The sequence below is a fragment of the Melanaphis sacchari genome, unplaced genomic scaffold (assembly GCF_002803265.2).
Source record: "Melanaphis sacchari strain LSU unplaced genomic scaffold, SCAv2.0 Contig76_pilon_pilon, whole genome shotgun sequence".
NCBI classification, from domain to species: Eukaryota; Metazoa; Arthropoda; class Insecta; order Hemiptera; family Aphididae; genus Melanaphis; species Melanaphis sacchari.
This window is the reverse complement of record NW_020271544.1, coordinates 264,299-281,207: the sequence shown is the minus strand read 5'-3', so window position 1 is coordinate 281,207 and position 16,909 is coordinate 264,299. Positions and strand designations below refer to the sequence as shown.

General features: G+C 28.1%; 1 protein-coding gene across 1 annotated transcript in view; it reads left to right on the top strand.

Moving 5' to 3' along the window:
* Positions 1 to 2,821: 2,821 nt before the first annotated feature.
* LOC112601227 (putative transcription factor SOX-15) overlaps positions 2,822 to 16,909 on the top strand; it is an 80,444-nt gene continuing 66,356 nt past the window's right edge. The window contains exon 1 of the mRNA XM_025348712.1: positions 2,822 to 3,434. Within this exon, the coding sequence (XP_025204497.1) occupies positions 3,346 to 3,434 (89 nt within the window). The 5' untranslated portion in view covers positions 2,822 to 3,345. The remainder of the gene's footprint in view (positions 3,435 to 16,909) is intronic.

Here is a 16,909-nt window from a genome sequence, read left to right as displayed (position 1 = left end):
AAATACGAATTTTAAAGAAAATAGAGAATAATGAATAATAAATAATAATGCTTCAGTTTAAAATATATTAATTCAAAATATATATTCAAAGTTGATTTGAATTTTATTTTTTTCTGTTTAACATATTTTATTAATGAAATATAAAATTAATTCTGCGTCACATTTAATTTGATTATTACTATTTTTTTCCCATCAAACTATTTTTTCATTTTTACTTTCATTTTTGTCCTATATTTATTTTAATTACAGTACCTATTGGTGATGTTACATTTAAATTATATTAATTTTTTTCCCATGCATTTAATTTTTAGTAATAATAATTAATAATTTATTAATATATTTATAGTTAGTTAATTAATAATATTAACTATCTATTCTAAATAGTTGAATGGTTTAAGGGTATTTATAATTATTAATTACTAATAAATGGTTATTATAAATAAATAATTGATTGAGGTCTTCGGACATTGGTTATTTATAAAATAAATGATATATCGTTGAAATGTTCCATAAATGTTCAAAGTGAAAAAAAAATTAAATACCCCCAAACCAAAACGCAGTATTTATTTTCAACGTCGAATGCCTCTCTGTTATATTGCACTAATTGTTATTTTTTCACTATGAAGAAACATATTTTGTATTCAAGCTACTGCATTTCAATAGTATTATCAATTCAATAATCTTATAGTATGATAACTTCGTAATCAAGCCCATTCGACCGTAAGTTATAATCTAGTATACTCATGTTCCCGGAAATCTTCACTTCCCTTACTGGAGTCGTAACCCATTGTCTACGGCGAAGGTTCATATCGTCTTCATTATTGATGACGTTATGCAGTTTGTTTCATAACAACTTATTAATACTATTAATTTAAATTATAAAATATATACTTATATAAACATATTCAACCTGTAATTCCCCGTGAATACTAGATTACTGATAGGCTTCACTGTGCGAAAAAACCGTTCAAAAGGCAGTTGAAGTCTCCTATATATTGTGTATCTTAAAATTAACGATTTATGAACAAATATCAAAAACATCTTTTATTTATCTTTTAGTTTTCGAGTAAGAATATCTGAATTTAATTACAAAAAAATAATAAAAATATTATACTATATCTATATATAGTATAAATATTTGCAATTATAATTATACTCTCTTGTGTAACTCATATTAATGATAAATTACATAAAAAATGTTGATATCGTCAATGGAATTTATAATAGCAGTCTTATAAACTTAAAAATATAATCAAGAGTCAGTTTAATACTAATTTTTTTTTTTTTAAATAGAGGTTACACTTACATATTTTATTAAACAAAATATCGCACAGTAAATATTTCGAGAGCTTGGGAACTATTTATACAAATATACAATGGTCATATAGTATACTACCATAAATTGCACATTATGTTTTATTTTCCATTAATTATTACACGTTATTTAAAAATGATTTACTTTCTACATCACTAATAAAAATAAATCATTTACAAAATCAAGAACAGGAAGTTCAATAACAATAGTTGGATTGAATTTTAACCAAATATATTTTAATGAAAATGAATTAGATTCCTTTTATATAGATATTACTTAGGTACTGTAAATTATAATATTAAAATATTGTCCTACATCAAGCATACATTTTTAAATATTATGATTAAATAAATAATGTTTTTAATTAAAAAGAAAAAGTTTAAATGTTTACAGTTCAAAGTTACTTTTTCGAATACTTAAGTACCTAATATACAAGTATTTCAATTTATTGACCGTTTTTTGTACCTAATGTATGTAATTTAAAATTATTGAATAAAGAAAAATTAGAGCTATGAACAATATAATCTAAACTTCAAAAACTGTATTTATAATACTAGTTTTCTTAAAATTCATAATTTTATTAATCAGTTAGGTATATAACTCTAATAATAAATTCAATTTTAAAGATATCATTTAAAATTGCAATGAATATGTTTATTATATAATGATGCATTTCCTACAACACCAAACATTTCATTTATTAAACGCCTGGTTTATAAGATATTCTATTTTAAGTGCAAGAAGGTCATTACTCATTTCACATCACTTATAAGTTTATAAAAGTGATCACGAAAATTGTGTTCTTGAACTGAAAAAAATTGAAGAATTCCTGTAGTTTTAAAAATTTGAATTTGAATGGCAATTCGCAACTAAATTAATGTAATACCGTTAATTAAATATTTATAGTAGTTTCTTCTTATTTATTTTATAGTATATTCTGTATGTGTTATATGCAATGTGTAAAACCACGAACGACAGTGGACTCGTGGACGATACCCGGAACGTGGGTTTTTCCAAAATCAATAGATAATACGTGTATAGTATATAGGTAATATAGGAGTACAAAAATAATACCTACGTAGTCGATAATGGTTGTTATTTTAATTTTCCAACCGTCTTTACATACAGGTATACATGCAGCGTACGTACGTGTAGTAGTAAGCAATACGAATTATAAATATACGATTTTTTTTGCGCTCTTAAGTCGTAATTCTGCCCCGATTGGCCACGGTCGTTTCGGTGCATATTATTACCTACCTACCTATCTAGTATTATTACTATTATTTCTGAGATATACTACGCAACCGTACTACAAGTATATTGGTATATACCATACTCTACCTATGTTATTATAATAGAAGTGTGTGTACGACGGCGGCGGCGGCACATCACTAGCGCGGCGCGCGGCGCACGAAGGCCAGGTAACACGCATAGGTGCCGGTTATCCCCTTTGGCCGTCCTGCGCACACCGCGCACCGGCCGAAACCGATTCAGTACGCCATAACTCGTTCGGCTGTTGTAGTGGTTCGCTCTCGCGCGCGCAGACGTAAACGCACACACGTCGGATCTACTCACCCGCGCATACGAAACGTCGTTCGGTCGTCGGTTGTTTTTAAAAAATTGTCTTATTGTTTCGGATTGCGATTGTTTATCGAGGAAAAAGTGAAAAAAAATATCGCAAGTTGTCGCATCGTCAACGATTCGTCGGGCAAAAAAATCGCTAGTGCGCTGATTTGCTCACAATTGCAGTCGTTTAGACGTAACTAGTAGTAAATTTCAATTTTTTTCCTCCGAATTTTGTCGTGTCGTCGTCGTCATCGGTTCGTTTCGGAAGATAATGATTGTATTATCGTAAGCATTTCAACAGCAGCCGGAGTATACCCAAGACCGTTCCCGCGGTTTTCCGGCAAACGTCGGGTCGTTTTTTATTTCGATTCTCGGGATTTTTCCTTTTGAATTTTTTCTCACTGTTTTCGCATAAGACATGTCGTTGACATGATCGCGTTTCTACCAGGTCGCCGCCAACAACAATGTCTTCTTCGTCTGGTGTCGCCGATCCCGAACCGGACACTATGATACAAGACAACATCGCTGCGGCGTACGCGCCGTCCGGTTACTCGTAAGTTGGCTATTATTATTACTTATCAAACAGTTTTTTTTCTTTTTCGACTTTATTACTTATGTTATAAGCCGTACTCCTGTGCTACAGCATAAACACCATAAGAATTTTAAATTTAAGACAACTACAGTTTTTGATGTGGAAAAAAAATAGAAACGTAGTCGTTAAGTTTTTCAAAAATCAACGTATCACCCTATCATCCTTTTCGCGTTTTTTGAAAAACATAAAATCGTTATCTCCGTAATATCAATAGAAGTTGTAGGTAGATGATCATTCAATAAAATAATATAAGTGCCGACGTATTTATATTTATGACCATCATTATTGAATACTTTGATTTTTTTGGATTGAGTATTTTTTTTTTCACTATAACTGTATTCGATTTATACCTATTAGTATATCACGAGTTTACTAGCTGAAAGTACTAACTCACGCGTCTCTGGTGGACAGGAAATTTAGGGTCGATTTTTTTTTTGTGTAGTGCATTTTTTTACATCATTAAATGTGTGTAACACTTGTTATTTAAACGTACCTACTTGTCGTAATATTTTACAAAAACAAGTATGGTGTTAAATGTATTTATCATTTAGTCGCTGTATTCGATTTGCTTATCGATTTAAATGTTTCGAAGGTATCAACTATCAATACCTAAGGTTGAATTGTTGCTATAAAATTCCTGCAGATCTTAATGATGACCAATTTAATCCAACGATGAAGTTATTTTTTCTTTATTTGTGCGCGCTAACGTTTAAGTCGTTACATTCATCAAAAACACAACACCGACGAAACATTAATAATTACATACAAGATACTATCATCCATAATCATAATAAATAAAAATAACAATAAAACAAGCATTTATCACAGATTAAGGAACTCGGTGAAAGGAAGAGTGCTAATGTGTCGTATATAATAATAATATGTGGCATTTGTGTACCAGTTCTCTTTAAAAACGAAAATTCCAATGACCTATGATTTCCGTTGATACGTTGAAAGTACTAGGCACAAATACTTTTTTTCTGGGTCAGTATTGTAATGCCAATGGAATATTTATGACAGATTTATTACATCAATATAAATACGTAATAATATATTGATCAAGAAAATGTCGCTGTGCATTTTAATTCTGGTAATAAAATACAATAATTATAGTTAGAAATATGTGCATGCCATTAGCATTCTTGTCTCCCATCATTTGTAACATTTGAATCGTAAATTTATAAATTTTATCTCAACTCGGTGTATAGTTAGTCCTTTTAGCTAAAAATTTTGTCACGAAACTATTTTTAAGCATATTTTGCCAAGGCCGAGTCTACACCAGAACTAATTGACCTCACATGAAACTTTTATCTTGTAACGCTGTTAAAAGTGTGGTTTTTTTCTAACGTAAAATATTCCACGGGAACGACTGTAAGGTGTTGGTTTTTTTTTATTGCCACCGTAAAGATAATTTTATTCGGAATCATAAAACCCGCAATCAGCCAATCGTCACACGACGCAGCTTCCATTGGCCCGTGTCGTATAATTTAATCAAAACTTGTGAAAATATACGAGGCTTGCAGATTGATGCGTAATTGTTTGGTCGAATAAAAGCAGATGCTCAAGAATAGTTTTGGTCGATCAAAAAAAAAATTATTTTATTCTAATTTACATATATCATTGTTAACATATTATTTTTATTATTATTATTATTATTATTAAACACACTCACAAGCTCTTTCTTGGAATTGGAACTATTCGCAAAGTCACTATCAGTAATTGTCAAATAGTGCACTATAATAATATGTGCATACTGCATATAGTATATCTTCTGTGTATACCTCTAAGTATATGTAGACTGTTCGATATCATTAGTTCCATCCCATGTTTAAACGAATACAGACAACAGTACTTATAAACATGTAATATTCTTTACGATTTTCATCACGCGTGTAAAAAAAACATTTTTGCACACAGTGATAATTCGTAGCCATCGAGATAATTTTGATGTTTCTTAATTCTTATATAGTGTACACACTACATACACAATAATAAAAATACATATGCACAAGTGTATAGCCATAGTCTATATCCTATATAGCTTATAGTTTTATACACATAATATAATGCAACCACTGCGTGTAGTCTAAATTTCACTTTAAACATACATTCGATGTTTTTTTTCTTTTATCATTAACACAACGCCGCCACATGTACTTTCGTCATCGAAAGCAATACGTTCTCTAAAGACGGCGAGAACGCGTTATCATATTTTCGAGTAAGAACTTTAAAAACAAACAATATTGCATTTCCTGTAAACATGCGTGTATATGTAATTATCTTTGGTTAATACCTTAGTGACCGTATTTTCATAAAACATTATATTATGTATGTATAACAACGCTACTGAATTGCGTGATATAATAATATCATATCCAATAAATAAATCACGGTCGAACTAAACAGCAGTGTATCTACTATCTACTAAAAAAAAAGTGTGTGGTGCATCTTATATATATTAGCAGTATTATTATATACAAGTATTGTCTTTTATATAAATTGCTTAACCCACCATACATGCATAATATATGCTTTTCTTATTTTTGTTAATCTTACAATAAGAATAAATACAACGGGAGTATTGGCCTGACATTTGACCTCTATTATTATTAATCTCGAGAAAAAAAAACCCGATAAGTATCTGGTAATTAGGCCGTATTATCCAACGTAGGCCTTTTATCATATATTATACCCTTTCACTCGATCCCGCGCAGTTGTTATCTACGCATCACGATGCGTCATTGGTAAAATAAACCATTATATTTTTAAGAAAATTAACCACATAGGAAACGGATATGACGGAGTTGTAAAATTTAAGTAATGCATTGTAATTAAGGTGCATTGGCTAGGATTTACTATTTTAATTTATTATTAGAATTTAAGCGAACGAGTTCCCACAGAATTTTCTTTCTTAAATTATTTACTTTTATTTTTCCATGAAAAATAAATAAAACAAGAAATAGTTGTTCTTCTTATCCGTTTTCAATAATCAAAGAAATATTATGTGGTTTGTGATCTGGGGGCGTGACGCGTGAGCGAAACGTTTACGAGAAATAGCCAGGAAAAATATTAAAATATTACGTTCCTACCAAAATTACTTTCTTGTGTAAGAGAAAACAATGTTTGTATTATACTTTTTATTAATATTAAAATATTTTTAAAAAAAAATGTACAATTTTTGGCTATGGACTGTGGTGTTTTTTTTTTTTTTTTATTATTCATTATTTAGTGTAGATAATTTTGTTGACGAGTTTTTTGTGTTTTTATTTTTTACATATATATTATCAAATAGGTATAATATGAGTATTTTTAATCATTAAAACAAATTATTATTTAATAATATAATTATAATAGCATGAAACATTTTACTAGTTTCATAAATAATTTATATTTATATTCTTATTCTTTTTGTAGGCAAGAAAATACTTAGTAATATATTATTGTTATTTGTAAATAGTAATGATTGTTAAAAAATTATATAATAATTACTTTTTAAATTATTGATCTGAATGAATACAAAATATAAATAAGGTCGCGTACACAAGTAAAAATGTTTATAAACAATATTGTTATTACAGTGTATTATAGTGTATTTGAGTTTGATATCACTTGACTGTTAATCAACTGTTTTATTTAAATAGCCATTATATTTAAAATGCTCATTTAATCGAACATTCACTTGTAAATACACAATATTATAAAGTTACATCAAACTATTAGATGCGATGGAATAAACTCTGTACTTTGTTTATTTTTCACAGCAAAAATTGCACCACAAATATGATACATTATAATAAAAAAAATCAGGAATATTTTTGATGTTAAAAGGACTATTGCTTCAATATTAAAGTTATGTTTGTTTTTAAGTTTTTTACAAGCTTAGCTCTGTAAGTTGGTTTTTATTTAATGAATTTGTGTGCTAATCTAGGCAATAATAATGGATAAGACGCAACTCTACACATATTAGGCCGAAAATATATAATTTTCATTGCTTATTAAATTATGTAAATGCATGATAATTGCGTTTTGTTCACGGACACGAAGTACATATTTCCACGCATTTTAGCGTTTAGTTTATGGTGTTTTTCGCAGTCCATGCTGATTTCAAATAAAAATAATAATAAATGAAAATAATCGTAAAAATGTCGAAAAAAACCATATACCTACGTCCTACGTGTTATTATTTTTCATAACAACAATAATAATATTTCAATGAAAAAAAAACTTTTTGTCACAATATGTGTATGCTGCAGTCATCGCCGGCGTGTACCCATATAGATGTATGTGACACACGATTCGACTATCTGTTACGCGCCGTCGAGCGTACTAAGTAAAACGAAATGTATAAAAATTAGACTGAAAAAATATAAATAAAACAAGTAAAAATTTAAATCTCGTTGTGACTTAAATTAACGTTAATTACCATCGGATCCCGTGTCTAAAGAAAGTGGCTCCAATGTAAAACGCTTCGTTAAAGTAATGTGGATTTTTTTCTTTTCATTCTTCCTGATCTAATCATCTGAATCTTTCATTAATTTCAATCATTCTAAAAAAACACGTTTTCACCTTCCGTTAATCCAATGAGACAAAAATATAAAATGCAAATCTAGGAAGAAAAAAAAATTACTTGGAAATTGTACGTATCTGTGAATTGATCAAAGAATAATTATATTATATTTAATGTTGCAGACTACAGTGCAGACTAATTTAGGTAGTTTACACGTGCATAAATTTAATGTCAATGTTTACAGTGCGCTTTTTCGATATATATATACATTATATGATAATTTTTTGATTATATAATAAATAATAATATGTATCGTTTAGATTTTGGAATACATTATCTGTGTGAACACGGCATCTATATATGACACTAATTTGTATCTCATACAGGCCCAAAGCCTGACCAAATTTTCAGGTGGGGTAATGCAAATTTTTTTTGGGGGGGGAATTATATAAAAAAAACAATATTAATGCAGTTTTTAATTTATTTACATTGACATCTCATTAAATTAACATATCTGTAATTTTCCATCTAATATCTACTTATAAAAGAATATTTTGGGAATTTACAATGAAACATTTATTTTAAAAATACAAAACGAATAATACTAAATAATAAAAATAAAACTTAAATTAAAGTTTACGTAGATAATTAAATATTCACTGATGTCACATGGTTAAATTTTTATGGTAATATTTTTAGAGGGGAAATGCCCCCTCCCCTTGCCCCTCGTGGCTTCGGACCTAATTTCACATGAGGTTAATTATTTTAATACTGCTCATATCACATGCAGAGGTAAATAAATATTACAAGTCTGAAACCAGGATTTATATTGGCTGAGTATTTAGAAAATGTATATTCAAGTTTTTTTATAAGATGCCCACAAATTTAAATATGTAATAAAATCGTAAATACACATAAAGTCTTATATTAATAAGAATAAACAAAAAAAAATAAATAAATCTATATAGTTTATGAAAATGTTTGGAAATCCGGATTCTATAATTACTTGTTACATTATATTGCTAGAAACCGCTGGAAGAAAACTTCGGCACAAAACAATATAATACAGTACATAGTAAAATTACATTGACCAAAATCGTAGGCTGCAAAAACGCCGTCGATGATGATGAATGAAACGACAACGCGACAATGATAAATCAAATTTGATTATTATTCGTATTCTCGCGACTCCGTTCATGGTGGATTTCGGTCCAATTTTCGTTTCGGACGCGTCGCTGAGACGTGTCGCACGTGTCAACCACATAGTCGAGATTATCGACGGTTTGCAGCATATATGGCACTCGCACGCGCGCGCACACACACACATTTTGTATATATATATAGATATATATGTGTATATTATATTAATATATCCTCTCGAACATTGCGCAACTTCTCGAGTGTCGCATAATAACACATATTATTATATTATACTACGGCCGACGACAACTATAAAACGCGAAGTACTGCACGTATTATATTATGCGTTGGTACGACAGGTATAGATGAGTACCTGCATGATTTTGCGATGCCCTTCAGTCGTGATCGGTGTATATACTCGAGTGTAGAACACGGGCTAGGCGGTGGTCATCTTCATAAGATGATGTACGGTATATATGATATATATGTATACATTTAATAGTATTAGGAGATAATCATGTTATTTTTATCATCGATTACGACCGCCGTACGGTGTAAACGTTAAGTGCTAGAGTATCGCATGACTTAGTTTATCTATTCTGTGTGATTATAATATATGGTTACGATAGTCGATAACCATATTAAAATATAACCTTTAAAAATAAAATTCACAATTTGTGTAGTATAGGTACTCTCGTAACTAATAAAGTATATACTAAATTAATAATCGTGAATAATATTACTGTACGATGATTGTAGTGAATACCGCGGTGTATTATGCATGTTGAAACTTTAATCAAATATTATATTCGGATATAACATCATTTGGGAACTCATGTAACACTGCACTGGCATATATTTATATATATATATATTATATAGGTACACGGACTGTGCTGATAGAAAAAAATAAAATAACGTATAGGCCACATGATTATAATATCGTCTAGGACACGCACATGACCGTACTCACACACACACACACACATAGACTGTGCATAAACTAAAATAGGCACCGTATGTGCCCGCGCGCGTATATGACGATGACAGCCACCTGTAACACGGGCGGACGTTCTCGGTGGTCATCGCACCAACACAAACACACACACACACACACACACACACACACACATATTTTTAACTATACTGTGTGTAACCATGCAGAACCATTACGCACGCACCGTAAAAATGACACCCTCCTCACTCCTCCACTCTTAACTACTCCCTCCACACCCACAGCCCGTTTGACAGTTCGCTGATAATCTGAGTGTGGATAAAATCATTATTGATATGCGACAATGATTGAATTGTTAAAATCGACCATAAGTAGATTAATTTTAACTTTAATCAAATCGATTTATTTATGCCGTAAGTCGAAAATAAGTTAATAAATTAAATTTGCTTTCGATATTGCCGGACGGTAATAGCGGTTCGACAGCGATCGACCCGTGTAAACGCGACATTAAGTTACCGCTTGATGGACAATTCGTATGAGTTTTTTTAACAAACTGCATATACTTATATCGTATAAATATAATATTTTAAATTATAATATATTTATTCCGACAAAAGTTACCTACATTATAAGTATACGTCTGCCGATTTTCATGGGACCAATATTTATTTAATTATTTTTAATCATAAAAAGCGTGTATCTATAAATTAAAAAATATTTATATTTTAAACAAAAAATTTCGGTTTAAATATCAAGGGATTGGTAGGTAAACTATTAAGTTAAAATAAATTATTGTATAGCAAACAAAATACATATTTTAGACTAGGATAATTTTTAAAAACTACTTTTGAAAAACTTTTCATTCAATTTTTAATCTAAAGCTATACAAATTTAACATTTTATGTTCAACTAAGTAAAAAGTTTTAAAGTTTCGCAATTATAATGAATTTCGTCAAAAAAATTTTGCTTAAAAATTTTCATTTTTCTTTTCCCATTTTTCTCCCCCCCCCCCTTTGTTTATTTTTGCTCTGGGAGTTTTGACTTTTTTGATAACCGTGACAACAGAATTTTTTCTATAGAAAACAATATACTACATCATTGTAAAATCAATACTTTCATTGCATAACTCAGAATCTATAAATTATGTAGGGTACTAGTAAAAACTGTTATGTTTTCATTAGAAAATAATATATATTACTTAGTAGTTGTACTATCTTAATGATATCATCTAATTATGCATAATTTTACCTACATATATTGTTAACTATTGTATAGGTAATGAAATTCTCAAAAAATTGCGTAAAACATCCAAATAATGAGTTCGTCGGTGCGTTTTTAACTTTTGAAACACTATAATATTACATACTAGTTACGCCATCATAAATTAAAATTTTAAATACTGGAGTTATTATCTTACATAAGTACACGGAGTAGGTATACGAAGAGTTGTTTAAAATGTTCTAAAATCTAGTAAATTAAATAAATGTAGTTCCGTCATTTTATAATTTATAGGTAAGAAAGCTATAAAAATTATATTATTACAAGATAAAGATTTATCTGGTTAAATGCGGCACTTTTCTGTGTATATAATTTTTAAACATTTCAAAACGAGGTTGAAAGTTTAAAAAATTGTACTTTCAGTGTTGAAAAGCTGAAAATTGTATACAAAATAATACAGTTATCTAGCATAGTGTAGCATTCATAATATTACACAGTCCGAGTTATCCACAAAACTTACGAATTTAGAAAAATTGAATAGTGAATTACTTGAAGTATTTTAATATAATTAATAAATTGAAGATATTTTAACAAATAGGTATCCATGATCCTTATGAAAAAAAAATTTAAAAAGCTAGTAATTAAGAACCCTTTTGTTATTCAAAAAAAAAAAAATAAATAAATTAAGGTGTATAAAACTATTAATTTTTACTATATTTAGTCATATTTGGTAAAGAATATTTAAATTTAAATGTAACACTTATTGAATTATTTTGAATATACACCTGCAATAAGTAGTAGGTATAGACGTAAAACGCAGTTTTTCTGTGTACAAACATATTTTAAATAGTAAAAGATTTAGTAATTTTATAGAACATAATTTGAAAATTAATATTTAATAATCAGTTTAATAATTTAAAATATCGATGACATCTATCTTTTATTTTATATTATTTTTATTATACTAGAGAAATCAACTTTTTTTGTACAACTTTCACATTTTTAAATTGTTATTCTTACGAATGCAAATACGCAATTGTTGTATGTTTTAATTATAATTAAATCTGGTTTTAAGTAATAATTACTAAGGATAAATTGATACACTTTATTATACCAATATCCGATATCTGAATGTTACATTATGCTACTGATATAAATTCAATAATCGATATATTTAAAAACAACATTTTTGGTTTAAACTTTAAACTGCAGATATTAAAATAAAACCTATAATTTTATCGGTTTAAACAACAGATTCGAAAAATGAAATCTATTCTACCGAGTATTGGTCTATTCTTAATAATTTAATAATACTCAAACTTTTTACCTTTTTCCTGAGTACTATATTATGATACTTTATAATATTGTTTTAACGATTTCATCACTTTGTTAATTGTATGATAAAATACACATTAATATAATAATACTTGTAATATGTTACGACGTTTTCCAATGAATTTCCATCTAAATATACTTTTTAATATTATTCGTGTCATTTAATACCTACCTATTTTATTTCGCACCGGTAGAGCGGTAAAAAATCGAACTAGACCGGAAAAATGTATTTTAGATTTCTCGTGATTGGGGGACAGCGAGACTTACGTGGAGCAAAGTCAATAGTCCATGGTACGCAGATACACATTGTACTGTGTACTTGTATACATTACACTTGTATATATAAAATCATGTACGATTCGCGCGTATGAATGCTAATCCTAATATGCCATGACATCGGAAAACATTCTAGAAAAAAATTTAAAAATTTTCCGAAAAAGAAAATTTCTTTATTTTTATTGAAAATTATTTTTACGATGTATTGATGTTATAATATCTGTAAATTTTGTTATTATTAATAACTTAATTTTTAATGTTTTACAAATATATCTATATTAATAAAATTATTAATGAAACATGTCAACATAATACTAAACTCATATCTCACAAAAGTGATAAAAATTGAAGGTCGATGTAATGCAATGAATCTCTTATAAGTTATAAATGACCTCAAATGCGTCAGAGTACCAATATGTGTAATTTAGATATGACCAATACATTATCGTTAGAATTTTGATGGGTGATGAATATTTGAGTTTTTCTTGACGATATAGTGGTATCCATTCTTTCGTTATAAGTTATAAGCTTAGACCTTGGTCAAGAAATAGGTATGAATAATAAATACTAAATATTGGAACAAAAAAAAAAAAAAAAATTTAATAATCAATTGATATTGAGAAGCAATCTATAATTTTTTTTTCTTCTTCGTAGCTTTATTATAAATTATAATAATAATACATTTAAGTATGTAGGTACTTGAATTATATACATATATAAGTATAAATGTATGAACACTTAAAAACTCATACATTTAATTTTTTTCAATGTCTGTTCACTTGTTACTTGTATTGTTATTTTTGTGAACGCGGACAATAAAAGTTATTATTGGTTGGATGGAATAATTGTAGGTACATTCGTACCTACACCCTATTACCATTTGCAATGTTAAATTAATTGTTAAAAATATTTAATCATTCATTCAAATGATTGTTTTAATCAAGTGTATTACTCGAACATTTTTAATTTTTATAGTTTGTTAATGTATACATGCATACAGCAATTAATTAATAATCTATCTATAATATACGTGTTTAATAGACGTTTTTATTACGTTTGATTAAATACTTACGATTGCAGTTAATTTATTTGGATTAAGTTAATAACTGGTTGTAAAAATGTGATGATCATATATGTATACGTATACCAATATGATAACATTGATAACTAACTACTAACTCCTGATCGGTATCCATATAATACTCTTTAATCGTTTGTTTATAACAATATTGTGTTCTACCAATTACCTATATCCTATAATTCTTATTGATACAGGATTATATAGGATTTGGTGCACGTGTTATTTTTTTTTAATGGCACACTTCTGTAATCATCATAGTAAACTTTTTTTACTAATATTTTTTAATTAGGAATGTCAATAATATACTCAATGATTTTACAATGTTATAATAAAAATATTACAAATGATACTTAGGGTAATATATTTTTTATTAGTTGTCTAGTTAGTTATAGTCTTTGTGGTTTTTTAGAAGATATCTTGAGGTAGGTGTGGTTTTAATCTAGGTTTAGAGGTTTTTCGCTGATTTTGAAGTGAAGAGCTCCTTCAGTTTTAATAATTTTATTAGTTTATCGTTAAAATTATAAAATGTATTTGTAATCTGTGTAGAATATTAATATATTTGTAGTAATTCCATATCGTTAATCGTTATTAAAGTATTTGATTCGTATGAACCAAAAGGCTTATAATGGTGTTCTCAAAAATTTATTTCAAGGAATTTGTAGTTTTTTTTAAATTTAAATTTAAAATAATCGAATTAATAAAACATTAACGCTACAGTGAAAAAAAAATTTGTAAATATATTTTTATTTTAAAATAAAATGTATGTAATATAGTATTGAAAAAATTGTTATATTAATTATTTTTTAATTATTAGTTCTTTATATATAATATAATTTATACTTATACTAAAAATATAATAAATTATTTCTATTCGGTAAATATAATGAGATGTGTAATACGCCTATCATAAAAATGAATAATATAATACTCTATTTTATAGATTCACTATGATTTTAGGTAAAACAGAGCAGCAATAATGTGCTTTCGGTATACTAAAATCGTTAATGTTCAGATGTAAAAGTCATATAGCACGCGTTTGAGATAATTTTTATTTGGAATACCTATGCGCGTATATTATAATAATATATTATATACGATGCACGTATACGTAATATACTATTATTGTATCTAATGCGTGTAAATATATATATATATATATATATAATATACGCGAAAAGAAGGAGAAGAAGAGAGACGTAGAATAACGCAATGCACGCGAACAACAAAAGCAACAAGCCGTAAAAACAATATTATACATATTATATATTAAAATAATATGCTATTGCGATAATACAAACATAATAATATTAATATTATTATTAGTATTGTTTTTAATTGTCCATATTTTGCACCGTGTTAAGATATACGCTTATAATCGGCGTAACGCGCATGTAAAACTGTAAAAGATAACAATAGGTACGCGATAGCCCAACCGGATAAACGTATTATTATAACGCGTGTATATGTTTAAAAAAATAATAACAAAATAACAGATAAAAATAAAAAAACGTAACCGTAAAACCCTTCGCGTGTGAATATTATATGTGTCTGTGTGCCATAACAGATGACGATAAAAATGTAAAAATTATATTTTTAAGAGGAAAGTACATTAATTTGGATATTTGTCAATCGCGGGTAATAAATTGTAATAATATCGTAATCTTACGCTTGTACTTGAATGTATTATGTAGTTATATGTATCATGTGATTGATTACATACGTTTTAGTTGGCATTTCAGTTAGCATCTGGATCTTTTATAATTTTTGTAAAATAAAACAAATAATATGTTCTTTATTATTTATTTATGTACACGAGACTATATTTTAATGACAAAACTGTTTTTCGAGTTCGATTCAGGAAACTGTTTTTATCACAATGATCACGTGCAGCAGGTGTAATTTTTTACATTTAATATATTAGTGTGTACATGATATTATATAAGTAATAATAATAAAACATATTATTTTAGTACTATGTGTGTCTGTGTGTGTGTTTTGTAAAGGCTCGCGCACGCCTGTGTGTATATGCTCTCGTAGATAAGACGGCCGTGTGTAAATCGTAAAGTGCACCATGAGCGAAACGAGTTTATCGCTAAAATAATAATTATTATATGATAAGCTTTTTTTTTTCGAGGATTGAATGTCAAACGTGACCCGTCGGAAGCGTTGGCGATAAGAAAAGAAAGAAAAAATATTATTATTGTTATCGTTTTTTATTAGGACGAAATTTGTGGACGAAAAATACGTTGTATAAACAAATATACACTGCTATTTACGTATATAATACATAAACATATTTTTATACACACGATATAAAACAGCAAATTCTAACAAAATTTGCGAAATCGGTTCGTTGACAAGTGTATTGATATATATATATATATATATATATATATACCAATATACCAATTATTAATAAGACGTTGTGAGCTAAATTGTCTTGATCAATCGTTTTGCTATAGCTGGTACCTAGATATTTATTTTTATTCGTATTATTATTAAGCGTAAACTATTCAATGTTAATCCAACTATACTCGTAAGGGTGTAGGAACACCCGAGCTCATTCGTGTATAACTGGCCCAAATAAGTAATACAATAATGTTTTTCTTTAATAATTTATAATAAAACATGCAACAATTGTTTTTTTTAATGCGTAAAAAATAATTTTTGTAAGATGAATTCACGCTCCCCCCTTAAACCCTTTTATAAAGTGCCTCGATGAAGGGGACCGTTGAAAATTTCACTCGTATTCAAATTTTGAAACTCGCTATTGACCATAATAATATATAATATTATGTATAAATATAGACTATAGTTTAACGTGTTATTTAGCTAACCTGACTAAAATTTGTATATCGAAAATGTGTTGTTTAGTGTAAAATCAGCTATACTCGTATGTTACAATGTAACAATATTTAACGATT